Source organism: Malus domestica, chromosome 03 (genome assembly GCF_042453785.1).
Source record: "Malus domestica chromosome 03, GDT2T_hap1".
Classification (NCBI taxonomy): domain Eukaryota; kingdom Viridiplantae; phylum Streptophyta; class Magnoliopsida; order Rosales; family Rosaceae; genus Malus; species Malus domestica.
In genome coordinates this window covers 3,988,659-4,014,803 of record NC_091663.1, presented here as the reverse complement: position 1 = coordinate 4,014,803, position 26,145 = coordinate 3,988,659, and the positions used below count along the sequence as shown (strand labels likewise).

At 36.0% G+C, this 26,145-nt stretch overlaps 2 protein-coding genes and 1 long non-coding RNA gene across 4 annotated transcripts; 2 read left to right on the top strand and 1 right to left on the bottom strand.

The window, feature by feature from the left end:
- Positions 1-3,129: 3,129 nt before the first annotated feature.
- Positions 3,130-8,295, bottom strand: LOC103418731 (trans-cinnamate 4-monooxygenase). Its single transcript, XM_029099060.2, has 3 exons — positions 7,038-8,295; positions 5,628-5,761; positions 3,130-3,884 (listed from the first exon to the last, which is right to left on the bottom strand). The coding sequence occupies exons 1-3, from the start codon at positions 7,820-7,822 to the stop codon at positions 3,289-3,291; spliced, it is 1,515 nt and encodes a 504-aa protein (XP_028954893.2). The 5' UTR covers positions 7,823-8,295; the 3' UTR covers positions 3,130-3,288.
- Positions 8,296-16,780: 8,485 nt separating this feature from the next.
- Positions 16,781-22,589, top strand: LOC103418729 (DEAD-box ATP-dependent RNA helicase 20-like). 2 transcript variants are annotated; one of them, XR_003771940.2, is made up of 14 exons: positions 16,781-17,184; positions 17,368-17,460; positions 17,569-17,733; positions 17,840-17,935; positions 18,041-18,115; positions 18,432-18,593; positions 19,229-19,309; positions 19,896-19,994; positions 20,326-20,421; positions 20,909-21,040; positions 21,174-21,248; positions 21,466-21,592; positions 21,692-21,766; positions 21,923-22,589. XR_003771940.2 is itself a non-coding variant. In XM_029099563.2 (14 exons), the coding sequence occupies exons 1-14, from the start codon at positions 16,876-16,878 to the stop codon at positions 22,094-22,096; spliced, it is 1,722 nt and encodes a 573-aa protein (XP_028955396.2). In that variant the 5' UTR covers positions 16,781-16,875; the 3' UTR covers positions 22,097-22,589. The 2 variants fall into 2 exon arrangements, 1 of the variants encoding a protein (XP_028955396.2); XM_029099563.2 differs by having other exon boundaries at positions 21,503-21,592.
- Positions 22,590-23,274: 685 nt separating this feature from the next.
- Positions 23,275-24,146, top strand: LOC103418730 (uncharacterized). Its single transcript, XR_526810.4, has 2 exons — positions 23,275-23,656; positions 23,853-24,146. It is a non-coding gene; the product is annotated as an uncharacterized lncRNA (long non-coding RNA).
- Positions 24,147-26,145: the final 1,999 nt, after the last annotated feature.

Below are 26,145 nucleotides of genomic sequence, written 5' to 3'. Positions count from 1 at the left end.
GAGTGATGTTATACTTATCACATATTTATACTATTATTTGTACCGTATCTCTAATAAAGATAAACCACCAATAAATGTGGATCTCATTTTATTTGAGAGATAGTACTAGTGATATATAAACAGGAAGAGGATCCGGTCTGGATCTCTCCTATGAAAGGCCCAGGATCAAGCGATTTAGGCCGTTGAAATTTGATCAAATGATTACAAATAGAAAGCCCCTCTAAAGTTATAGTAATTGTAACCGTTGAATCAAATTTCAATAGTACAGATTACTTGATTCTGGGCCTTTGATGGGAAAGATTTGGACTAGATCCTCTTTTGTATAAACATATGATAAGAGTACTTTTTCTTTTTTTTAATCTTCGGCAAGATCATATGGGTCTTAGGCATCTTAGGTCATCTCTAACCGAGGGCTGGCCAGAGGGCTCGTTTGAGCCATCTGGCCCTCCAAGATTCCTCAAGATATTAATATTTTAATGAACAGTACAGGGTCATATTTGCCTCCGTCTCCAATCGAGGGCCAGAGGGCCAAAGGGCTCGTTTTAGCCCTGTCACAAAAAACCGTCTCCAACCGAGGGTCATAGGGCCAAACATAATTTATTATTTAAATTTATAAACTACAACAACTTAAATTTAAAAACAACAACTTATATTTAAACACTACAAATTAAATTTAAAAACTACAAATTAAATTTGAAGGAAATATTATAGATGAAGGAAATATTGAAGGAAATATTGCAAATGAAGTGAAGAAATATTATAGATGAAGGAAATATTGAAAAATTGAAACAAATATTATAGATGAAAGAAATATTGGAAAATATATTGAAGGAAATATTGAAGGAAATATTGAGAAATATATTGAAGGAAATATTGAAGAATATTGAAGAAGGAAATATTGCAAATGAAGTGAAGAATTGAAAGAACTTCACCATATTTATAGAAGAAAGAAATGTTTAAAATTAAAAATAAAAAAAAAAAAAAAAAAAAAAAAAAAACCCAACGGCTAGCTGACTCAGCTAGCCGTTATATTAAAAAAAATTTCAAACTATTAGTGTCGGTTATAACCGACACTAATAGTAAAACTATTAAAAAAAGAATCTCTTTAATGTTGTCGGTTATAACCGACAGCAATAGGAAAACATTAAAAAAAAAATAGCCAGCCCTCCAGCCCTCTCCGATCCCGTGGGGCCCTCCCAGATTCCAGAACCCTCTGGCCTAGCCCTCGGTTGGAGATGATTTTAGAGCTATTTTCGGCCATCTGGCCCTCTGGACCATTCGGTTAGAGATGGCCTTAGTAGGCTGCCCATCTTAACTTCTGTGGCCATCTTTTACTCATGTTTGCCATCAAGCCAATGACATTGCTCTTCGCCTCGCGCGCCGCCCTTCTTTTTGAAATTAATTGTGCTTGGGTTGAGGAAGCTGATCTGTAACTGTTTTGTTGTTTTCCTTATGGACTCCTTAATGAAATCTATCGATCTTATATCAAAAGAAAAACTTGTGTGGCGGAGAATTGCCTTTTTAATTGGTAGATGAATTTTACGAGGAAATCTCTTCTTCATCTTCGCTCATTTGATTGACTTGGAGCATTAATCGGCTTGCTATTTTTGTGAGTTCTGATTTTGTTTTTCCATCGATTGAGATGGAAGAAGTAGAGGCTTCTAAATTTGTATGAGCTACTGGGAATTCAGTATCGACTTATTCTGTAATTCGGTCATCCTTGAAATTATCCCACCATTTCACTGTGATTTGGCGGACTACATCTTTTTCTTCCCAGTTGGCGTTGTAATACTATCTACACTAAGGTACGGGAATTTTTTTTTTTTTGAACAATCAATATTATCTACACTAAAGAAATGAAGTTAGCCTCATAATAGGTTAGCAATAATGTGGTATAAATTCTCCTTTGACGAGAATCGTACTTAAGACCTCTAACTTATAAGTGAAGAGGAATAACACTAGATCATAGTCCTAAGTCGCGAAAATGATTTCCTCTTGTTGACTCTGTAGTTTGAGGAAAAATACTACCAACGTTGATGAACCAAGAGCGATTAAAATCTTCAGTTCGATGTAGGAGATAAATTTTTGGTGGAAAAAAAAAAAGGCTCTGGCAATATGAGGGGAACTTTTGAAGTGACCGAAACAGGGTACTTACTATAAATATAAGATGGGTAGTACTTTTGACTGAATAAGGAGATGGTTTTTTGTGACTAACTAGTGACTGGGCAGATGCAGGGGTTGTAACTTTGGATAGTACTGTAGTTACTCTGCGAGAGTCCAGACTCCTAAATGCAAATGAACAATCTGTTCAGGTTGCTCTGGAGAGACCCTTTGTTTGAGCATACCTTCATAATCAGATTCAGAAGCATCGGTTTCAACAATTTTGAAAAAGTTAACTGAAGGAATGCCAAGACAATGGAATGTTTTGATATATTGTTAGATATTTTTTGACGATTTTGAAAGAGTTAACTGGGGCTTGGAGCTTGCATTATTGTAGGAATAACTGTCGGAACACACGTGTGTGACACTTGGAGCACACATGAATAGCTGCTTGTCTGAATGAATAATGACGGATCTTTGTTGGTAATTTGACGGAATTGTAGATTAATGGTAATTTGACGGATCTTTGTTTGACTTTTTCTTGAATGAATAATGACTCTGATTGATGAACCCTAACTTTTTAATCTTCATCAAGATCATATGGGTCTTGGGCATCTTGGTAGTCTGCCCATCTTTAGCTTGTGTGGCGGAGAGTTACCTTTTTAATTGGGAGATGAATTTTACAAGGAAATCTAGTTAGGTAAAGGGTCGAAATTCAGTAAATAGTTTACAACTTCATCCCCCTTCCCCCACCAAAATTTTACACGTAAATACAATTTTTTTTTGGAACTTTAACGAAAAGCTCCAGGTACTGTTCACTTTAACGAAAAATCACATTTTTTACACTAAAAAATCAATCCTGATACTATTTATTTTACCCTTTATTTTGTCCTTATCGTTAAAACTCAAAGTTTTCAAATTATTTTCATTAGTTTTTCTTATTTTTTTTAGGGTAAAGCTCATTGCTTTGAACGTCAAATGTAAGACTCTCAACAAAAAACGAACTCATCAAAATTAGTGTATGACGACTTATTCAAAAACAGAAAGAAGTTTATTACTTGAACCATCCATTAATTCAAGTTCATAAATCTAAGTAACCAAAGAAGAAGGATGAACTTTGATAAATTTACATTTTCAAAACCCACATATCATGTCATATAATCAAAATCTTTCTCCCCAAGCATCAATCTACGCCCTCGACTTCATCACAATGGTGGAATGCTTCAGGATGTGCAGGCTGAACTGCCCACCTTTCTCCGAGGTGTCGAGCTTGGACTGTCCCGGCGGAGGCAGAAGCTCGAAGTTCTGGACTAAACGTCCAATTGTAATGCCTAGGATTGGCAGGGCCAGGATAATCCCGGGACAACTTCTCCTCCCAACACCAAACGGGAGATACCTGAAGTCGTTCCCGTTAGCCTCCACCTTCGACTCCTCCTCCAAAAACCTCTCGGGCCTAAACTCCTCCGGTTTCTTCCACAGGGCAGGGTTGTTTGCCAACCACCAAGCATTCACCAAAATCTTGCTCTCCGCTGGGATGTCAAACCCGCCGAGCTTGGCGTCCTGGAGGTTCATGTGGGGAACAAGGAGTGGGATTGCCATGCGAAGTCGTAGAGTCTCCTTGATCACGGCTTGCAGGTAGGGAAGTTTCTGAACATCGGGCTCTGTGATCTGAACTCCGCGGCCGAGGACTGCGTCAAGTTCATCCCTCAACTTCTTCTGGATTTCAGGATGGTTCACTAGCTCGGCAATTCCCCACTCGATCGACCACAATGTGGTTTCAATAGCTGTTCAACAGAAAAATGTGACATTAGCAATCTAAAATTAAACAACCTTAAATGAATTTGCACAAAACTCATTACAAAGAAAAATTGCGATATTGAAATACAATCATGTGATATAATCAATTTCCATTTTATGATAGAGTGACGAGTTTATTATTATAGATAAAATAATATCACGTCATGTTTGCATGTTAATGTCAAGGGATTGGTAAAAATACGTGAGTTGTGTATAAAATGCAAGTTACAAAAAGGATAAGGACAACAAATTGTTTAAAAGGATGCCCAATCAAAGTGGTTTAGCAAATTTAGATCACAAGCAACATACTTGTTCACCTACTCACCAACCACTCAACCTAGATTTTTGTCAATACCAACTTTAAACGCTACAATGAGTTTTTTTTGTCTCTTTTTCTTTCTATGGAAGTGCTAACGTACACGAACACCAGTACATATTGGTGACCCATACACAAGGGAAAAGGATCCTAACCAGCCTTTTTATGAGGATACAGGGGATCTCGTGATCATAAAAGTTCATCGTACATTATGTAATCAATTTTCGTTAGATACTATTTATATTTAATTTTAAATTTTAAATTTAAAATAATTTCTGACTGTACGATGAACTATCATAATTACAGAATTTCCTGAACCCTATAAAAAAGATCTGACAAAGATCCTATTTTGTGCAGAGAAGCCAGGTCCCACACGAAGATATATAGTTAGTGACACGTAAGTATTTGACGTACATTAGTATGCCAACTGGATGAAAAGGAGACAACTAAAGATGGGCACGTCTCCAATAGTAACTTTGTGGCTCTTGCAATAATACGTAAGCAAAAAATGTAATGTAACATCATCGGGTCCTCTAGGTTTTCTACTACAGATCAAGTAATAGCATACGTGGGAGTCAATAAACCATACAAGATGTTTCATATTTTAGTGACTCCATCACGAAAACAAAAATATTTAATAAAAAATCCTAAATAAATAAATAATATATATATATAACAAAAGGGTGGGGAACAAAAAGTTAGCGCGCAAATTAATATATTCACGTCTACATCCGTCACAGAAGCTTACTCTAATCTGCAGCCTGCAATTTGGTTTCTATCTTCAGGAAAGAGATCATCTTCGGATCTCTTCCTTTTAATCCATCAAATTAGAAAATTCGTATTGTTGAAACGGTTGAAATTATTATAACTTTTAATGTGAGCACCTATTTGTAGTTGAAATTTTCAACGGTACGAATTTCCTGATTTGATTGATTAAGAAGAAGGGATTCGGAAAATCTCTTTCCCTATCATCAAATAGATGTCCGTTTGTAATAGCTTTTAAAATGATTGAAAATATTTTTGATGAAACTGATTATGGATTTCAAAAGTATTTTAAATGTTTTTTTAAAAGAAGTACAAAATATGTGCTTCAAGAACTTCAAAATATTTTTCTAGAATACACTTAAAAGTTTTACTAAAAATTAGTTTCAAAAATATTTTTATCAAAAATTTTCAATCATTTTAAAAGTATTTCTGAACGAACCATTCACAACATTAAACTTGGTAAATGAGTGAAGAGAATTGTTGTTTGCGTTCTAAAAATCTCATATTGTACTCTTCACAAATGTATATTTCTTTCTAATTACGCAAAATTTAAAGTTTTATGAAGTATCAATAATAATTCTCATCAACAAAAACAAATTTACCATGTTTTAATTTCAGAGTTAATATTTTGAGAGTAGGGTTTGCTCACCAGCAACATTGATGTTCTCGACGATGTAGAGAACATTATCCTCGTTGATTTCTCCCTTCTGCTGCGCGTCGAGGATGTGGTCAATGGCGCACTTCAACCCCTCGTTTGTTGTAGCCCGTGTGCTTGAAAGTTTCCTGGTCGAATATTAGAAAAGTATGAGTCAGACTAGCGATTTTCATCCTCTCATTTTAGTCGTTGCATTTCAAATAGCAACGACATATTGTTATAATATGATTAATTATTTAAACTCGTCACTTATTAAACAAATAAAAAAAATAATCATTGCTAGCACTATCAGAGATTCGGAGAATGTTGACATCCTCACCATTTGCATAAACTATTAATCCACTACTTTAACTACAAAAATTGTATTCAAAATTTTAATTTTTATATTATTATTCACGCTATCAGTTTGTCAATCATGTTATTTTAATACATAAAAGCAAAATAAATTTATTTTGGGGTAATTTCAGTTACATTCTCATTTTGTCATCTCTGTTAAAGTAGAATTACAAATTGAGAGCGTGAATTACTACGACTAATGATATTAAGGGCTAGTTTGGTACTTTAAAAAATACTGTTTTTATTATGCCGTGAAAATAAACAATTGTGAAATAAAGTTATAGAGTGTTTGTTAAACTTTTTGTAAAAATACTTTTGAAAAAAAAAATATTATAGTGTTTGGTAAACTTTTATGTAAAACAGATGTAAAAAAAATTGGTTTTTCAAAGCTGGGTTCGGCAGCTTCTTGTTTTTGACTTTTTTTCACTTAAAACTGTGAAAAAAAACTGAAGCTGAATATTTACCAAACACAAAAAAGCTCCCAACTTTGTTTGATACTAGTTTTTTTCAGAATCACCTCAGTATCAAATCAGTATCAAATCAGAACTAACTCCAACGGCTTAAATCTTATTAATTAGATACAAGCTTGTCCAGCTATTGCCAACGCTCACTATTATATGTGAGACCGACCTGTAACTAAATATGTGCCAACTATATATCAAAAAAAAAAGATTCCCTGTACACACTCTTTTTTGGCGAACAGATCTCAATTTTCATTGAAAGATTTAATGAGTTGAAGATGATTCAATGATAAAAATTAATCAAAAATGTGTAGAAAGTGAAAAAACGTGTATAAAATGAAAAACAATGTATGAAAACTAATGAAAATGATTTGAAAATTTTGAGTTTTAACGATAAAAATAAAATAAAGAGTAAAGTAAATAATATCAGAATTGATTTTTTAGTGTAAAAATATAATTTTTCGTTAAAATTAACGGTAGCAGAAACTTTTCGTTAAAGTTCTTAAAAAAAACATAGAATATGAAAAAAGTGTATAAATAGCACTGTTCAAAATAAAAAGCAAAAATGAAAGTAATTAAAAATCATAAATAAAGTGAATTAACTTACTTCCTCTCGTCAACGAAATAGCTCTTAAACAGCTGAATCCTCTTCTCCTTCACCTCCTTGCAGATCTTCAAATACCCTCTCAAAAAGGGCCTTAAAATGGGGATAAAATCGCCGTAGTTGTAGTCGAAGCTCTGGGCCAATCGGCTCCTCTCCCCGTTCAATCCCTTGAGCTTCACGAACAGGGGATCCTCCTCGCTTTCGAATCGCCGATCGAACATGATTCTGTACATGTTGTTGTACATCATCAGCTGCAGCCGCCTCCTCAGCACCATCCCACTGGTCGCCGCCTCAGGGTGCTTTTTCACGTCCTCGACGACCGCCGCCGCCTCAGATTCCCATCCGTGGCGGTACTGCTGGACCACCTTGTTGGTGAAGAAGGGGACAGTCATGATCCGCCGCATTTTACGCCAGTGCTCGCCGTAGACGGTGAACACCATGTCCTGGCCTTCACCGGTGAAGATATCAAATACGACGTTTCGGGTCCTCGACCCGAATTCGACTCCCTGGGTGTGGAGCACCTCCTTGGCGAGCTCCGGCGACGAGACGACGACGAGGTTGCGCTGCCCCATGCGGAGGAGGAAGCAGTCGCCGAATTTCTTGGCGAGGTCGGTGAGATTACGGTGGTTGAGGTCGTCGCCGACCTGGAGCCAGTTTCCGAAAACGGGTACGGGTATGGGACCAGGCGGGAGCTTGAATTTCTTGCCGCGGAGTTTTGAAATGGCGATGGCGACGATCACGGCGACGAAGAGACCCAGAAGGGTCTTTTCCAGGAGGAGGAGGTCCATTTTTGGGGGAGCGTTGGTGTGGTGAGTAATTTGGTGGGTGCACGGAGCGAAATGCAGAGAGAGTTGCGGTGGGAGAGTGAACTGATTTATTCAGGCTTTTCATTTGGCGTTTTATAGAGGAACGGTTTCGCGGGCGTTAGGTGGATTGCGTGGTCATGTGTCTGTGCTCTGTGGGATGGCGGGTGGGTGGAAGACGTAAATGCGTGATGCGAGTCTAACGGCGTTATATTTAACGGAAGATGGGGTTGGAGAAAGGTGCGCGCGCGCGTGGGGACTGGGGAGTAGGTAAACGGGAGCGGGTAGGTGGGGGGAGACGGAGATGTCCAAATGTTTGTTTGGCTTTCTTCAACTAAAAAGCTTGATGTAATTTTAATTGTCGGGATTTAAATTTACGAGTATGAGATAATAGTTGAGACTTGAGAGGCATGTGTGTAATTGTATTCTTCAAGATTTTTCAATGCAAATTTTTACTATCTTTAGCCTTGACGAAAATGCACATGCAAAATAATCAACACATTTGATTAAGGATTCAAGCATCACGCGCCCACGATGTGGGGGTTAGGCCAATGAATTTCTGAGGCCTAAGTTAGCTTCTCTGAGAAGAGTAAAATGTTTAGAACTTTTAGGGGTAAAAACTTATTGAAATTTGATAGAATATGAGATATATATAATGGAGTGGCCAACCATAGTGTTAGGGCTTTACCCTACACATGGCGGTATCCTATTGGTCATAGAATTGGTATACTGTGGGGGATTTTTATATGGTAAATCAAGGCTTCCTTAAGATAAATAATTGTATTAGTGTCATATATACAAAATAATTGTATTATTAAAAGCTTCTTATATGGTAATTAAAGACCTTTTTAGGATAAATAATTGTATTATTTTTTTATATACAAAAGAATTGTATTATTAATTAGTTAAATAACATTTATATATGTTATGTACAAGGGTATTTTAATAATCAAACTGTTTTTTATTCCGATTTATGTGAATTGGTAAACAGTTAATATAAAATATGCATCATTTGCACTCTAATTCCATATAGTTTTAGTAAATAATTGCAACATAAATCTGATTCTGATTCTACCTCATTCTAATTCCTCCTCAATTCAATTCATCTTAATCTGATCACAAATTAGTAAACGTACCATTAATTTGACATATCCAATGGGAGCAAAACTGTAAGGTTGCGTTTGGTTTGATGGAAATAAGGCTTATGGAAAAAAGGTGTAATAAATGTTGGGAAAATAGATGGGAATCCATAAGAAGGATGAAGGGTTTTCTTCCCCTCATTTTCATTTATTGGCATTATTGCACAAGTTCATCATTTATTACAAAACGTTTGGACAACACTGCCCTCACTAAATATTGGAAAACCAGATATACCCATAATAACTCTTCATACTCAACTTTTTTTTTTTTTTTTTTTTTTTTAACAATGGCATGGGAAATAATTTCTCATGAATTCCTTCCGTGAACCAAACAGATCCTAACACTATATTTGAATGAAATAAATAATTTAGAATTTAGACGAAGTTAAAATTTATAAACTGAGATGCATAGATTTCATTGTCATAATTTATAATTTTATAAGTTGAATATGGTTACCTCAGAGTTTATTCGTGCCTCCAGTAGAATAGTTGGATTGAAATTTTGAAAAGAGAGATAAAATTGCAGGAAAAGGCTCCATGAGTATGAAACCCTAATTTCCTTAAAGCAGAATTCTTGGGTTTTAATATGAGATTTGTTTGGAAGTGCTTTTAAAATGAGTTGTCATTTTGATGAAAATGTTCTTGGAACCAATTCTTAGTAAAAAAGCAAGTAAATCTTGAAAAAACACTCGAAGTGCTTTGGTGCTTCTTCTAAGAAGCACTTCGAGTGCTTTTGAAATTCATCAACATATTCTCTAAAAACGTTTTTGGTCATTTTAAAACTCTTCCAATCGAGTTCATTAGTAATATCAACCTTTATATTTGCATGAATTTGAAAAAATAAAAATAAAAGAAATAAACACTCTAGATTATAGAAGACGCACAATCCAAAGGAAAGGCCGATTGGAGCACTACATATTGTTGTTGTTATTACCATTGCCGTCACCACTATCACCACCTGTTGTCATCACCACCGCCCATCATCATCATTGTCGTTGTTATCACCATTACTAGCACATCTCCTACTACGAAAGATTTTTCAGTGTGACCGGTACACGGGGTGGTACACCACGTGTCACTAAACAAATTGTAGGATATATGTGCTAAAAAGTTAATAACTTAAAAAATAAAATTTTCCACCATTCCTATTAAAACATGTGGTGTACCACTTGTATTCCCGTCACAACTTAAAATTTATCTCTAACTACAATATCTCATTTATATATTAATAATTCTATGCCCACATTAAATTCTATAAAATTAAATTTCATCATTTTGAACTTCAATAATTTTGAAAATTCTTAGCATCTTAAATAAGGTTGAATTTGTTTTCAATCATTTTGAAAATAAGGTTGGTTCAATCATTTTAAAGTCGGTAGTGGGTCCCACCTGAATCTTGATCATTCTAAAACGTGTGAGAAGCAATTAGGTCAAATTGTATTAGTGGTTTGTCCTCCATTGTTGAATTCTGTATATCCTTCTCGAAGAAGACTCAGGGCCGGTTTGGTATTGCTGTGCTTTGAAAAAAAGCTGCTGTGAGAATAAGCGGCTGTGCTGTGAGAATAAGCGGCTGTGAAATAAAGCAGCAGAGCGTTTGGTAAACTTTTTTGTAAAAGTGCTTTTGGAAAAAAAAGCAGTCTGATAGTGGGTCTTTTCATTCAAGGAGCACTATAGCTCCATGTGCTTTGAAAAAAAGCCAGTTTTCCAAAGCTGCAAATAGCAGCTTCAGCTTTTTCCTTTGATTTCAGCTTATTCTCACAGCAGCTTCCAAAATAAGCCATTTTTTTTCAGTTTACCAAACACCTAAAACCCTCACAGCTTTTTTTCATAGGTGCTTTTTTTTTAAGCACCTCACTCCCAAACTAGGTCTCAGTCCACCAACTTCTGTTGTTTCTTACCTTGTATGAGTTCTGGATGCATGAATGGTACACTAAATGTCTCATCATCTTGTATTCGTTTCAGATTGTTGGTGCCCTTAAGGACCCTTCCATTAATTTGTTTGTGATTAGACAAATAGTGGAGGATACGAAAGCGTTGCTAGTTGCTACCCACGATCACTGAACCTTGTATACCTACATGCGTCGGCAAGCTAATAGTGTTGCTCATCGTCTTGCCGCTATAGTTTGAATTTTGACAACCAATTTAATTGGTTTGCTGGTTTTGATGTTGTTTTGGCTTCTACCTTTAATGAATCAACTATCGTTTCTATTAGAAAAAAAAAATTGCATGGGGTAGAAACTACACTTTTAGAGTGCAAATCTCAAGTTGCAGACTTGAGAAACTTTGCATGGACTTATAAGGAGTTGCGTCACTCCCTTATTCTCAGTTGGTTTTAAAATGAAACCTCAACTTCCTTTAGTTCGTTTCCCTTACGTAACCGAAAAAATATTCCAACTCTCTCAGCCAAATCAAACAGACCCTACCCGTTTTTTCACTTTAAGGTATGGCAGAGTAAACCAACATAGTTGGAAAATCATACGTCGACATAAAACTTGTACGAACTTCTTGTTAGATTATAGTTAATGAATCTGAATTTCTCTGTAATCCTCGCATATAATTGAGGCATGTAATTTTTAATTGTAATTGGTGTAGGTTTCACCAACAGGATCCTCTTCGAATCCTTTTGGTGAGAATCTTAGAACTCTGTGAATTGTGTTTGTTCATCATTCATCGTGCGGTCATTTTTTGTCAAGTACTGTTTATGTTTATTTTTTTAAATAAAAATATTTAAAATAATTTTGGACTACACAATATACGATAAACGGACACAATTCATGGATCCTCGAGATTGATCCAGCGGTGATCCGGACTCTGTATGACTTCAAATGGAAGTTTACCATACAAAAGAGATAAAATATAATTTATTGAGAGAGTACAAAAACGTGTCAACTCGCTTTCAGATCTTCTAGTATTCCTCGAAACTTTTGGACGCCGTCGTATTGGATTGCCGTTAAATTAGATATTTGACGGTGTTAGGTTAATGCAATACAAGTGCAATTTGAGGCTGTCGCACCTTCAGTTAATCATATCACCTTCCATAAATCCATGTGCTGCCTACCACACTTTACCACCCAATTCCCATCCGTTGTGCATACATTTTTTTTTTTGAAAGCTCGTTGTGCATACATATGGTCTCTCACCTTACATCTTAAGACTCTTCAGCATTTCTTCTATCTATATTTGTGGGGACGGAACATTTTTTACATAATATTTGACGATTTTTTTTTGTGAGGATCATTCTGTAATGTATTTTAACGATTGTAACTGTTTATATTTTAATTCTTTCCTCAAAGATCATGTCCTACCAAAATTATTCCGAATCTGGAACCATAACCATTGGATTAAGGATTTAGTATTTCTTTGTAGAACCATATTCGTTTATTTTCTTCACTACAAATAAAAGTCTTGAAGGTTTTGGATTTGTCTAATTTTGTTCCGAGGGTGATCTATGAACACTATTCTAGATAAATGGTTCTGATCGTTAAAATACATTTCAGAGTGGGCCCACAAAAGCGTGTGTCAAAAGTTATTAAAAAAAGTGGTGTCATGAGTCCGTCCTCATATTTGTGATTATACATATATGAGATAGGATCAATGGACAAATTTTTTGACGTATATGCTTACACTTCTTTTTAACTTTTAAAATTTTATAGCATCCAATAGTCCTAATTAAAGGAAAGGGATCCGGATCCCTTCCTCCTAATCCTAGGGATCTATTAATCTGGACCATTAAAATTTGATCTAACGGCTAAAGTTATTAAAACTTTTAAAGTGGATCCCTGTTTATAGTTGTTGGATCAAATTTCAATGATCCGGATTGATGGATCCCTAGGATTAGGAGGAAGGGATCCGGAATTAAAAGTGATGTGGAGAATTTCAAGCAGTAAATGACATAAATGATGACATGGATAATAAATAAAATCTGCAAAACGTGAGGGAGGGAGGAAGGCCTCCATTGCTTTGGTGATTGGTGATTTGCCAGAACCATCAAATTTGATTAAAAAGAAGATGAGTGAGTTTAGTTTCATAATTGACTAGTAATAATGCGGTTTAAATTCGTCTTTGGTGAGAATCAAATCTAAGATCCCTTACTTACAAGTAATAATTACAACTTAAGAACTAGGTAAAGTTTAAGATATCAAAGTTCTACCACAACCTAATTCATCACCTAAAGATACTAAGAATGAAGACTTAGAATTTAGGGTTTAATTTTGTTTACTTAACAAAAGATTCAAGAAATCGACTGATAGCTTGATATTCTCTGTGTGCTTTAAAATCTTGTATGAATCAAATCAAAGTAGGTGTAGTGAAGGAGTTTGTCATGACTTTTGGATTTTAATGAACAAGTCATATCTCCTGAATTTTGGTGAAAATAAAATTACTTAGTTTTTTATTCATTTTAATGTCATTGCCATGTCAGCGAGAACATTTGAGTTTTACTTAGGGACCATTGGATTAAACTAGATCTAAAGGTTGAGAATTTATCCCTTGATCTTATTTATATTATATTACACGAAGAGACTTACTCTTGGTAAAAGCCGAGTAAGATGAACAATACTTGGCTACTCAAAGATGAGTAGATACTCCTACTCAACACTCTTAGTGTTTTAATTACATAGTTTTGTGCTTATGATCAAAACCGTTCATTTTATGAATCACACTGTAAATATCATCTTTGCAAAAATAAATTAAAACTAAGGTCGTTTAGTCAATCTATTATAACAAATACATAGACGGTTCCTAATGTTTTTACCAATACCGTTCATTTGTTTTAAATAGTTTGATGACTAAACGACCTTAGTTTTAATTGATTTTTTGTAGAGACAATCTTTATAGGATGATCTCGAACATCCCGATTTGAGAATATGAACAATTATGATTATAAACACGACCTATAAATTGACAACAAACAATTTAAAAAAAAGTTAAGTAGAAGTTTTCACTCATTTTTAAATAGCTAAGTATTGTTCAAGTAGGATAAAACGCAAATGCACATACTTTTTCTGATAAACACTTCCTAATGTGAGCAAGACTTGATAAAGATATGGGTAGAAAGGAGCAAGGGAGATTTTGTTGGGGACGAAGAGAGATTAAGAGACAGAGAGGGAGGAGAAGGTAACTTTGGGGACAATTTTATAGGAAACTTGATTTTGAAGCTTTTTGCAGGAAAAAGATGGGAGAAAGGGAAGTATTAGGGACGGAACCAAAGAGGAACAAAAGTAAAGAACTCTCTAGAGAGAGGTAGAAGTGTATGTTCGAATTTTTAAGGAAAAAAAGTTGAATGAATAATAAAATATTATTAGATATATATTAAATAATATAATATTATAATTTGTTATTTTATCCATTTTTTAGTCCGAAATTGACCAAACGCTTCATTAAGTTAATTCAATTTAGTCTAGTCTAAGACAATCCAGCTTAGTCCCTGAAGCTAGTCCAGTTCGAGATAGTCTAGTGTAACAAACGCACTCTAAATAGATATACAAGAAAAATGCCGCCCAAGAAAGTAAAAGTTATATGACCGATTGACACTATAATTTTGTAATTATATAAAGATAAACCCCACAAGGACACAATTAATTAAATTTAATCATTGAACCAAAACCATCACAAATCAGCTTCGAAGGACGAACAAGAAGAAGATAGGGTTGTGATTTTCAAACACCCTTAACTACTTTTCACACACCCCTTCCTATTTTTTAGTACTTAATTGGTATCTTACTATTTAATCTTCCATATATACCCCTCCCTATTTAATATTTCATTAATTATCATCAAAAAGTAGGAAGGGTATATATGAAAGATTAAATAGTAAGATACCAATTAACTGTTAAAAAATAGGAAGGGGTGTGGGAAAAGTAGTTAAGGGTGTGTGAAAATCACAACCCAGAAGATAAGATGCAAACATCCAAGGCTTTCATATCATCTCACCTAAAACCGTTGAAACAGACGTTCAACGAATGGCACGCAACTCACCTTCTCAATCTACCTCCTTCTCAACTCAACAATTTTCTCTTTATTATTTTAACGGATAATGTTAGGAAAACTAAATTTTTAAACCAAATTTATAAATTAAATGTTATGCTACCAACAGTTAAGTAATAATTCAATCATCAGCAACCGTATTATTGATTCAAAATTTAATTTAAAAATTTAATTCCTCTATTACTATTTTTTTAATCACTAAAATCGTCCACGTCCACCTTTATGTCAATCGTCATCATTTACGACATCATTCATATGCAATTAAATAACGAAGGTAGATTCTCTGCTCTCCCACTTCCCGTGCCCTACTGTTTTGTGTGGTCACGATTAAGTCATGTTAACATTTTATATTATTTTTTATAAAGATAATAAAATAAAAATGAATAGTAATATAAAATGTTGACGTGATTTAACCGTGACCACACAAACAAAAGGACACGGGAAGTGGGAAGGCAGAGAATCTGCCTCCTTAAATAACTAGCACTTATATGCTAAATAAAAATAAAAAGGAGCACACAGAAATAAGAATACGAATGATTACATTGTACTACCCTGCTATGTGAGCTGAACGAGTAGGAAGAGGGTTATCTCCTAATCCCTTCTACTAAATTTACCTAATCCTTGAATCTGGGTTTTTGAAATTTAATCTAATGGCTACAAATATGGAGTTCCTTTAAAAGTTATAATAATTTTAGCTGTTGGATCAAATTTCAAGGGTCCGAATTTGGGGGATTAGGTGGATTTGGTGGAAGAGATCCAAAGATGATCCCTTTCCAATGAGTAGTGCTGCACTATATCATTTATTTGTAAAATCTCTTAAATAGAAATAGGACGCACCAATTCATGTGGTTCATTTTTATTATAAAGATGATACAAATGGTAGTGCAAATAAATGGCAAGAATAACATTTTTAGAATCGCACGAGATATCCTTCTGAATAGAAGTTTGGTTGCTTTTTGTTTGGTTTATGCGAGTTTGATTCATGTATAAAAAAAATCAAACATAACACAATTTTTACATCCGTGTTGGTTAAATGTGAAATCTATCTATTAATTGTGAGACTCATCTAATATTTTTTTATTGGTTATTCCCACTTCTTTCTATAAAAAAAAAAAAAAGTTGATCATTTATTGTATTAAGTTTAATATATTAACTAAATGATTGAAATCACTCTCATAAAACCAAGATCTTTTTTTTTTGGCCAACTGTAGGAGCTTGATTGATACCTATGAAATTGGAATCAAATTGAATTCTTCAACCTGCTGCAATAGAAGATCTAATGTGCCTGACACGGTCCACATTTCGACCTTATAGAGACAGATGCTAATGACCACTTGAGCTACTAATGTGGCCGAGAGCTCTCGCTCTACTTACGTATGGATATGCTCATAAGTAAGTAGTGCAATAATGGCTCTTTGACATTCGTGTACGTGCGTCTTTGGGCATCGGGGTCGCAAACCGACAACAAAACCAAGTTTAATAAATTAAGTGGACTGCAATAGGTTAAACGATAAGGTGGAAGAATGACTATCACTCATTCTCGAAACCACATATTCTTAAAACCAAAAGGTCAAATGGGAAAATGGCTGGCCTTGCTTCTCCTATATCTTGGTCCTCAAGGACCACAGGTCCACAAGGAAAAAAAACCCTAATTCCAATGTGGGCTGAGTAGGCCGGCCCAAATTTGAGGGAGAAGGACCCAAACGACACTGTTATTCTGGCCCATAAATATGGACTAAAATCTAAGCCCGCGAAGACCCAAAAGGGCCCACAGCCCACGGAAGCGCAAGTTAGCGTGAAAGATTGGCCAACCACGCACCTCTCGTTTCTCATTTGCTCACTCACTCCACATAGTCTTCGTCGCCGTAAAATCAAACACTCTCTCCGATTCCCGAGAAAACTCCCCGCAAAACGATGTCGTATGTGCCTCCGCACCTGAGGTCGAGCTCAAGAACCACCACGACAATCACCACCACCACCACTGCCGAAGCCTCGTCTCGAACCCTAGACGATCAGAGCAAGCTCTCCTACTCCTCCTCCAACTCTCACTTCAACTACGACAAGTCGTCGTCCGGTGGTGCTTCCTTCTCCAGCTTCTCTCACTCCAATGCCTCCTCTCGCTGGAGCTCCGGCGCTCTCTCCCAGGCCAGCAGAGCTCGCCCGGATTCCGTCGTCCCTCAGTGGAAGCCCTCCGACCGCGTCCTCCGCATGAATCCTGAAATGGTTCGACGCTTCTCCAATTATTTCCTTGCCTTTTATGAGTTTTGTGAAATTTGCATTTGTATTTGCTTAGGGTTCTTGCTACAGCTAATTTCACAATTTCAATCAAATTTCTGGTTTATTGACGTCATTAGTCTGTTTATATCGTCATCATTAGCTGAATTTTACGAAATTACATGCCTGTAGATTGAAGAGGTTTGTTTGCGGCTTAATTTGGATGTTTCTGTTAGTTCCGACTCTGCTCCTGCTCCGGCACCGATCGAGTCTTTTACAGATATGGTGAATCATTTTTGTGTTTTTATCAATCGGATGCTTTACTTCTATTTTGGATTAGCCTAGTTTGTATATCCATATGGATTAACGGACGTGTCGTTCTTCTATTCTCAGTGTTTGCACCCTAGCATCATGAAGGATATCGACAATCACGGATACACCACACCGACATCCATTCAGGCTCAAGCTATGCCGGTTGCTCTCACTGGGAGGGACTTATTAGGTTGTGCTGAAACTGGCAGTGGAAAAACTGCTGCATTCGCCATTCCCATGATACAGGTCGGAGGTCCTGTTATTTAGTATTCTTATGTAGTCTGGACTTTATGTGCCTGCTAAGTAGATTTTGGTTTAACGGATGTTTTAACTTTTTATTTTCGATGTACAGCATTGCTTGGCTCAACCTCCTGTTCAGCGCGGTGATGGACCGCTAGCTCTGGTATTGGCTCCGACTAGAGAGCTTGCCCAACAAATTGAAAAAGAGGTGATCTAAGCTGCAAAAGATCACAATGCATTTATGAGGAGTTAGTTTGGAATTTGTTTCATAATACTTTTCCACAAGTGCTAAGTTACAAGTGTGGTCTTATAGGTCAAAGCGTTTAGTGCATCTCTCGAGTCCTTCAGAACTGCAATTGTGGTGGGTGGAACCAACATATCTGAGCAGGTAATTGATTTGGTGGAATAACGGTACATTTCAATAAGTGTTTTCAATCTTCTTCTAGGTGTTGTGACTCTGGAAATTCAGTAGTACTTGTCGTTTTGTCTTGGTTTTGATAATTCCTAGGTGTGGGCTAGGGTTTGAATAATTGCTTGTTGTGTAATAGGTTCATATCAACATTTGTTTCTCATTCAGTAACACTGATGCATGCTTTTAGTGCAATGTTTTTTCAATTTTATGACATCGTACACAATATGTTATTTCTTATTAGTCTCTGCTAATACGTGTTTTGTTGTGGCTTTCTACCTGGATGGAATGAAAGAGGTCTGAGCTACGAGCAGGAGTTGATGTAGTGGTTGCTACTCCTGGAAGATTTATAGATCATTTACAACAAGGGAACACTTCTATCACTAGAATTTCGTTTGTTGTTTTAGATGAAGCTGATAGAATGCTTGACATGGGATTTGAACCACAGATAAGAGAGGTATGTTTTGTATTTACTTTTGACCTGAATATGCGTTTTACTTTCTATTTCTTTTTCCTTAAAAAAAAAAAAAATTATCCTCACCATGAATTGGTTTTGGCTTTCTTTTGATTTCTTGATCTCAAAGTTTTTGCATCCTACCTTTTCTTCCTTTCAATGCTTCCATGTGTATTCCTTTGTTTAATTATTTCCCACCTTAAAACATCAAATATCAGGCTCAACATGAAGTGAAAATTTAACAAAACAGGGCAACAATAAAGGGGGAAAATATTTCTTGGTAAAAGCAAACTGTTGGAGGAATTACAATTTATAGAAGCAATATAGACGTCATGGGGGATTAGCCTCATACACGATCTTCATCTCACTTTTAGGTTCCATTTTGAATAAGGTTTAGGTTTTGTACAACTTTATGTGCTATATATGTAAATGTATGTATATATATATATATATATAAACTTTGTAATACATCTTCAATGTATAACCAATAGCGTGTGTCCTGTAAGAAACAAAATGTATATTGGTTAAGAATTTCACAACACTGAAATGAATTGTCTTGTACATATATAGAACACATACTCATCTGATTCCCTGTTTAACTCTGGAATGATATATCACATATTTTGATGCCATTTTAGGTGATGCGGAACCTTTCTGAAAAGCATCAAACTTTGCTGTTTAGTGCAACCATGCCTGAAGAGATCGAAGAATTAGCTCAGGTAAAGTTGTTGACTAGGTTACCTTCTGGTACGAGCTTTTATGAACATGATCATAGTTTATGTAACGAAATAATATTGTTCATAGTTTCTGTAACTAAATAATGGAAAGGCATCGCTGTGATTCTTCCATATAATCCACCTTCTCATTTTACAATCTTATGTTTCTACGTCTTATTTTTCCTGTTATGGTTTAGGGGTCTGAATGGCCTTATCTCTATCCTGACACACATATGAGCCATTAGCACTTGTTCTGGTGGTCACTTCATGTTATTTTGCTCTGCAACATGCAGATTGGTATATAGACCTGTTTATCGCTTTACTTACTAGATGGACATATTACAAACCAGACAGTCTTGATTGTATGCATAGCAACTAATACGTTCTACCTTTAATTCAACTTAATTTTATACCAAGTTTGGAATGAATTTGTACTTTATAATTTTCTAATATACAAAAGCTAGTATTGAAATACCATTAAGATCATTATGCTCTCTCTCTCTCTCTCTCTCTCTCTCTCTCTCTGCGTTTAGTTAAGACTGTCATGCACAATTTCATTGAAACTTATTCTAGCTTTTGTTGTCTTCAGGAATACTTGACTAAACCAGTGCAAGTGAAGGTGGGAAAAGTGAGTAGCCCTACAGCAAATGTGACTCAGACTTTGGAGAAGGTTCCTGAGAGTGAGAAGGTTGGTTCACCCAGACTTGAGCAATATTGGTTTCTCCGCATTTTTTCTTTCCGCAGTTTGTGATATTGTCTTGTCTTTTTCTTTCCTTTTGTTGTGGGGATGAGGTTTCTAGGAATTTAGTGCTAGACCTATGGTGTGGAGAGTTGTTCTATGTATATTTGGCACTTCCCTCTGCGTATTTATGTGCTTGACAATGATCTTATCATCTTTGGCAACCATATTTCGCAGCTCATCTTTTGTATTACCTATGTAGTTTTTAATGTGTCCACTGCTTTTATTGGGAGAGTTATTGGCCTCATTTTAGTTTGATGACTGTGCTTTGTCTGTGTAGACTGATCAGCTATTGGCTTTGCTCGTAGAAGAGGCATCTCGGGTTGAAGGAACTGGCCATCCCTTTCCCTTAACGATTGTGTTTGTTGAAAGGAAGGTACATTTTGCTTCATAATTTATTGTTATTTGATTGTGATGATCATCATTTCAAGCTTATAATTAAAGGTGAAGGGTATAAATAACTGATGGACAAGTTCCTGTGTGGCTTGCATCTCTTCCAAATCTCCATATTGTGGACAGCAAACTCATTTATGATTTGGTTTAAAGGTCATCATCATGCCTAAACAAGTAACAATGCATCCCAATTTTTTTAGGGTACATTTTATAATAGTGTACTGAATAATGGAAAGCGTTCGGGTTAAGGCTTGATGAAGAAATATGTTCAGAGCATGATTGTGTGAAATCTTTTTACAAATTCAATGAGAAGCCTTTCCTGTTTCTTAGTGCAAGATGCTATCAGAATGCTTTTTAGGATTGCTTGTAGGGGGCAAACTCACTTAATCTGGTGTGACTTAATTTTCTCTCGTTACAAACTCTTTTTGGACAAAAGCGAAATTTGACATTGAATTTGGGTTTACATGTAGACGAGATGTGACGAAGTTGCTGAAGCTTTGGTAGCACAAGGGTTGCATGCAGTTGCTCTTCATGGTGGTCGTACACAAACTGAAAGAGAGGCTGCTCTACGTGATTTTAGAAAAGGCACTACCAGTATTTTGGTACATCACCATCTTGTGCTCTATAAATTCACATTTTCTTTTATATCCATTCATCTTTGTCTGATTCTGCTTGAATACAAGGCAGATCTAACATCACCAATCAGCATGTATCTGATTGAGACCTTGTGTCCAGGTTGCCACTGATGTTGCGTCTCGCGGTTTGGATGTCTCAGGAGTTGCACATGTTATCAATTTGGATCTTCCAAAGGTATAGGTGGTTGCGAAGGAAGGCCTCTTGGTCAATTTATATCTGGAATCCACTAACCCAACTTAGAGACTTATCTGAGAATTGGCTATAAATTGGGCAATTCTTACCTTTGGTATTTGAATAGCGTCAACTTGTGATCATAGGTCTTTTTGCTATCATGTGATAGCATCTCAATAGCCTGGTCTTTTCAGTTGCTATTAATTTTGTTGTGAAATAGCAAACCTGAAGCTTCAGTTATGGCTACCTCAATATAGAGCATGGAAGATTATGTACACCGGATTGGAAGGACGGGAAGAGCAGGATCAATGGGACAATCTACGTCCTTTTACACAGATCGTGATATGGTACCCAGTTCTCCACCTTTTCTTACTGCTGCTTCTCCACTATCTCTTCCATTAGCAGAATTTAACTCTTTATTCTTGATTATTGATGGCACACTGTAGTTCCTCGTGGCAAATATAAAGAAAGCGATATCAGATGCTGGATCTGGGAATGCTGTGGCTTTCGCAACTGGGAAGGTACTGATTCTGAGACATACTATCAACAGTCATTGCTTTTGCATCGTACTAGCGCCCAGAATTTCTTTCTCATTGCTAAATAATCTGGGTAGAAAGGAAAGAAACTTTTGTGTCACGTGTTTATAAGCTTTGACAACTTCTGCTATTGACTATCAGACTGCAAGAAGGAAAGAAAAAGAAGCAGCAGCTGCTGAAAAGCAAGCTAGGGTTGCTTCCAAAAGCTCAATAGTAGGACCAACATCAGTAAACATTGAGGACAAGTATCGGTTCATGTTTGCGGATTCGAACAATAAAAAAGAAGGGGCAGCAGATAGTGCTTGGGACGATTGATGAAGTCTACCCTCGGTGGGTTTTTAAAAACAAGCAAAGATTCGCTCTCGGGGATTCAAGATTGACGTTGGTAAGTAGTTTTGTGGAAGCTAGAATAGAAGTGCCCCGACTCTCTCTACCCCTCCTTCGTTCCCTCGCAGTCTCCCCTTTTGCCCATCCACACCTTGTGGCCTCTGTCGGCCGGAAACATGCCTGTGCTGCTTTACGCATGCTTGTCTTGCAACCTCTGTAAAATGATAGAGGCATGTTGCTTCTGACTTGAGGCTTGGACTACAAAGGTGTTGAATACGGGCAGTTCCTTGTACGTGCCCGCGTTTCAGCTCTGTCGTTTTACATTGTTAGTGTACCCAGTATCTGTACCAAGGATGAACGATTTGACAATTTTAGAGATCGTAGGGTTGGCTCGTAGGTTTTGCATTGTATAATCTTAAACATGATGTTTACCTGAGACGTCTGTAGCAGAATCAAATATACAATCTCACGGTTTCGGTCCTATCTTGTGCCAGACATTTGTTGAATGTGATTCATCCTTGCTCTAAATGCTTTTGCAGAAAGTGCTTTTGATTACCGGTGGCGTTTATCTGTTGTTTCGTATTGTCTACTGTTTATTGTAAGTGATAGCTCCTTTAAGAAACGAATGCCGATTCTAGGGTTACGCGCAAAACTCTATTTTCAGGCAATATGATTTCGACTTCAGCTAGCACTACAAGCCCTTTCCAAACTCCAAAGAGAGAACTTTCATGACACAGGTACACTGCCATCGTAATTTCCAATATGCATTTTGTGATTAAACAATTAAAGCTTGTTGGGCTTTAGAAACTTTATGTTCTAATGTTAGGATACCTAAAGTGGACGTTGCAAGTGTGAGAAGGCATTGACTACTCTAAAATGCATTTTACTTGCAAAAAAAAGAAGGATTAAAATCATTTTGAATGTTGAGTTCTTTGCGTTTATTAAAATATAGGTATGAAATTCATTTCATTTTGTAATTTTTCTGTGTTTATTAATATATAATTAGAAGAGTGTGAGTTTTCCCTTAAAATTGGTATTTAAAATACCTTAAGGTTAAAAATTTGATCAACCCAAGAGCTAGTTTATTTGATTTCCTTTCTTTAGTTCTTCTAATTCTAAGTTCTCTGATTCCTTGGTTACCTCATTTGTGTTAAGTAAACATGCCGATATAACCTCGTAGTCATGATTAACACGTTAAGAAATAGTAGTTAACTTGATAGTTAGAAGGATTGAGAGTCCAATATATAACATTTAGTGACTTTAGGGGTTATTTTGTGAATTTCAAAAAGACGTGGATGTAACATGTAAATAGCCTAATTAATAAAATATTCTCGGTGACCTCAAACGCAGCAGCCTGTTCAAAGTCGCTTTGCTTTGCGGCCGTCATAGTTGCTCTCCTCGTTGCGTTTCTTTTGAATTCAGATCCAAAAAATGGCAGGTGGACTCGCTGCGCGTTTTTCGAAGCTCCCGGTGCCTCAATCCTCCGATGTAAAGGCCGCCGCCATGTGGGGCGTCGCGGCCGGCACCGGCGCTCTTTGGTTCGTCCAGGTCTGCCCCCCTTTCTCTCTCGCTTCCCACTTCAATTCCTCTCATCCCCAATTTATTATTATTTTTATATCAAAAATCGCATATTTATTTATATCTTTTCCCAGTTAATCCGTAGATTGAGCAAAAAATTAGAAAATTTCAAAAAATATTATGAATCTAATGGTTTTTTTTTTTTAAATTTAAAACAAAATTACAGCCGTTTGATTGGATAAAGAAGACATTTTTCGAGAAGCCTGCTGCGGCTGAAGGCCAATAATTTTCACGATGTTGCTGGATCTGTGGGAACGCAGTTTTCAAGTTTCAATGAGCTAACTAATCAGAGGAGAGATTCTAATTTCCCATCTGTTTCAATAATTTGCTTGTTTTGGAATTTCCAAAGGACCAACTTTTTTTTTTTTCAACTGAATACTTTCTTTGAGATTTAGTTGTGATAGCTATTTTATTGTGATTTCTGTTCTAGCTGCATATGAATTTTCAATTTTTGACGTCATATTATTCTACATTCTACATATTGTTCAAGCCAGCTAGAATATAAGACTCGTCTAGAACTGCATTTAGACCTGGTATTTTTGTGCTTTGAAAAAAAGTTGATTCTGCTGTGACCTGAGAATAAGCGGTTGAAATAAAGCTGTAGAGTGTTTGATAAACTTTTTAGTAAAAATGCTTTTGAAAAAAAACGCAGTATTATAATGTTTGGTAAACTTTTATGTAAAATAGATGTGAGAAAAAATCGGTTTTTCAAAGTTGAGTTTTGCAGCTTCTTGTTTTTGGCTGTTGTTCACTGAAAACTATGAAAAAAAGCTGAAGCTGAATGTTTACCAAACACAAAAAAGCTCTCAGCTTTTTTTTATACCAGTTTTTTTAAGAATGACCTCGGTACCAAATTAGGCCTTAAAATGATTGATTGACTAGATAACATGAAGTGTTTTTTATGAAAATATTTTTAAAATCAATTTTTAGTAAATCTTTCAAGTAAATCTTGAAGAAGCAAGCAACACTTTCGATTATTAAAAAAAAAACAGATGTGAAAAAAAGCCGGTTTTTCAAAGTTGAGTTTTGCAGCTTCTTGTTTTTGGTTTTTTTTCATCTAAAATTGTGAAAAAAAATTGAAGCTGAATGTTTACCAAACACAAAAAAGTTCCTAACTTTTTTTTTATACCAATTTTTTTCAGAATCACCTCAGTACCAAACTAAGCCTTAAAATGATTGATTGACTAGATAACAAGACGCATTTTTGATGAAAATATTTTTAAAACCAATTTTTAGTAAATCTTTCAAGTAAATCTTGAAGAAGCAAGCAACACTCTCGATTATTTTTAAAACTCAAAAACAGTTTTTTTTGTTTAAAAGCGCTTTTAGTAATTAAAAAAAATATCAAACTGATTATTATGATGAAATGGTAGAACTTAGAATGGTTGATGGGAGACTTTTAACTTTCAGCTTATCTCATGTGTAATCGATTTGAGTCAAGTACTTGGGTTAAGTATGTGACTTTCTAAATGAAGCACTTCATTGGTAAACATTTTTGTTAGAAGTGATTTTCTTTAATAACATGTCGAAATTTTTATGGAAACGAACTTTTAGTACTTACTGAACAAAGCACTTGTTAAGCAATGATTATCAACGAATAGTGCTTTTAAGATCCGAAAGTTGTTTGAAGCTTTTTTACTAGGCGTAGTCAAAAGCGTTTTTTATCGTTAAAGAACACTTTTGGTCTTTTTCAAGAGCAATTTAAAAAAAAATATAACTTATGTCAATTACGTATGGCCGAGGTTAAAACAAAATCTTTGCACTAGTGCTATCTTTCATGAGTTTCATGTGTTGAGCTTACTAAAACGCGGAAGGGACCAGCATGAGCATAAATTCTTCGTAAGGTTGTCGGAGCCACTCCCAACTTGGTGCCCTTGGATGTGAGTCTGTGGAGTGTCTCACTCGTTTTGAGTGCGCTATTAATATGACAACTGTACTCAATATTTCTTCTTCGTGAGAGACAGTCGGATGCGGAAATCTTACTTGAGAATTTCTCCGGCGAAAGAGAGAAAAATTTAGAACATAAGCAGAAATATCTAGAAGGAAAATTGTAAGAAAATTGACGTCATTTTGAACACTTGGTTTCGTAAAGAAAGAAAAAACAAAATTGTGTCATTTGGGTATCATTTGATATGCAGAAGGGACAGAACGGAACGGGACAGGATGGGATGAAATTGAGAGGGAGTAAAGATGCCCTCAGATGGAAACAAGGAGCAAGAAGAAGGAGACGGAGAGATTATAATTTTGTGTTCCACGGATATGGAATGAGTCGTTCCAGGGGATGAGGTGGAACGAAAATTCACTCAAAATTCGTCCTGTGGAACAGCGTGTTCCACCCATTTTAGGCACACCAAACGTGGGACGGAACGCCTCGTTCCACTCCATCCCATCCCATCCCATCCCATCCCACGTATCAAACGGTACCTTGAGGAAAAGAAACTTCCGTGGGTTCATTTGGT

Excerpts from the sequence above, each read along its gene's own strand:
- LOC103418731 (XM_029099060.2), bottom strand. The coding sequence starts at position 7,822 with ATGGACCTCCTCCTCCTGGAAAAGACCCTTCTGGGTCTCTTCGTCGCC. Across the intron at positions 5,762-7,037 it reads TATTTCGTTGACGAGAGGAA|GAAACTTTCAAGCACACGGG; the intron begins GTAAGTTAATTC and ends ATATTCGACCAG. Across the intron at positions 3,885-5,627 it reads CGAGAACATCAATGTTGCTG|CTATTGAAACCACATTGTGG; the intron begins GTGAGCAAACCC and ends TCTGTTGAACAG.
- LOC103418729 (XM_029099563.2), top strand. The coding sequence starts at position 16,876 with ATGTCGTATGTGCCTCCGCACCTGAGGTCGAGCTCAAGAACCACCACG. Across the intron at positions 17,936-18,040 it reads CCCAACAAATTGAAAAAGAG|GTCAAAGCGTTTAGTGCATC; the intron begins GTGATCTAAGCT and ends GTGGTCTTATAG. Across the intron at positions 21,249-21,502 it reads TCAATTTGGATCTTCCAAAG|AGCATGGAAGATTATGTACA; the intron begins GTATAGGTGGTT and ends ACCTCAATATAG.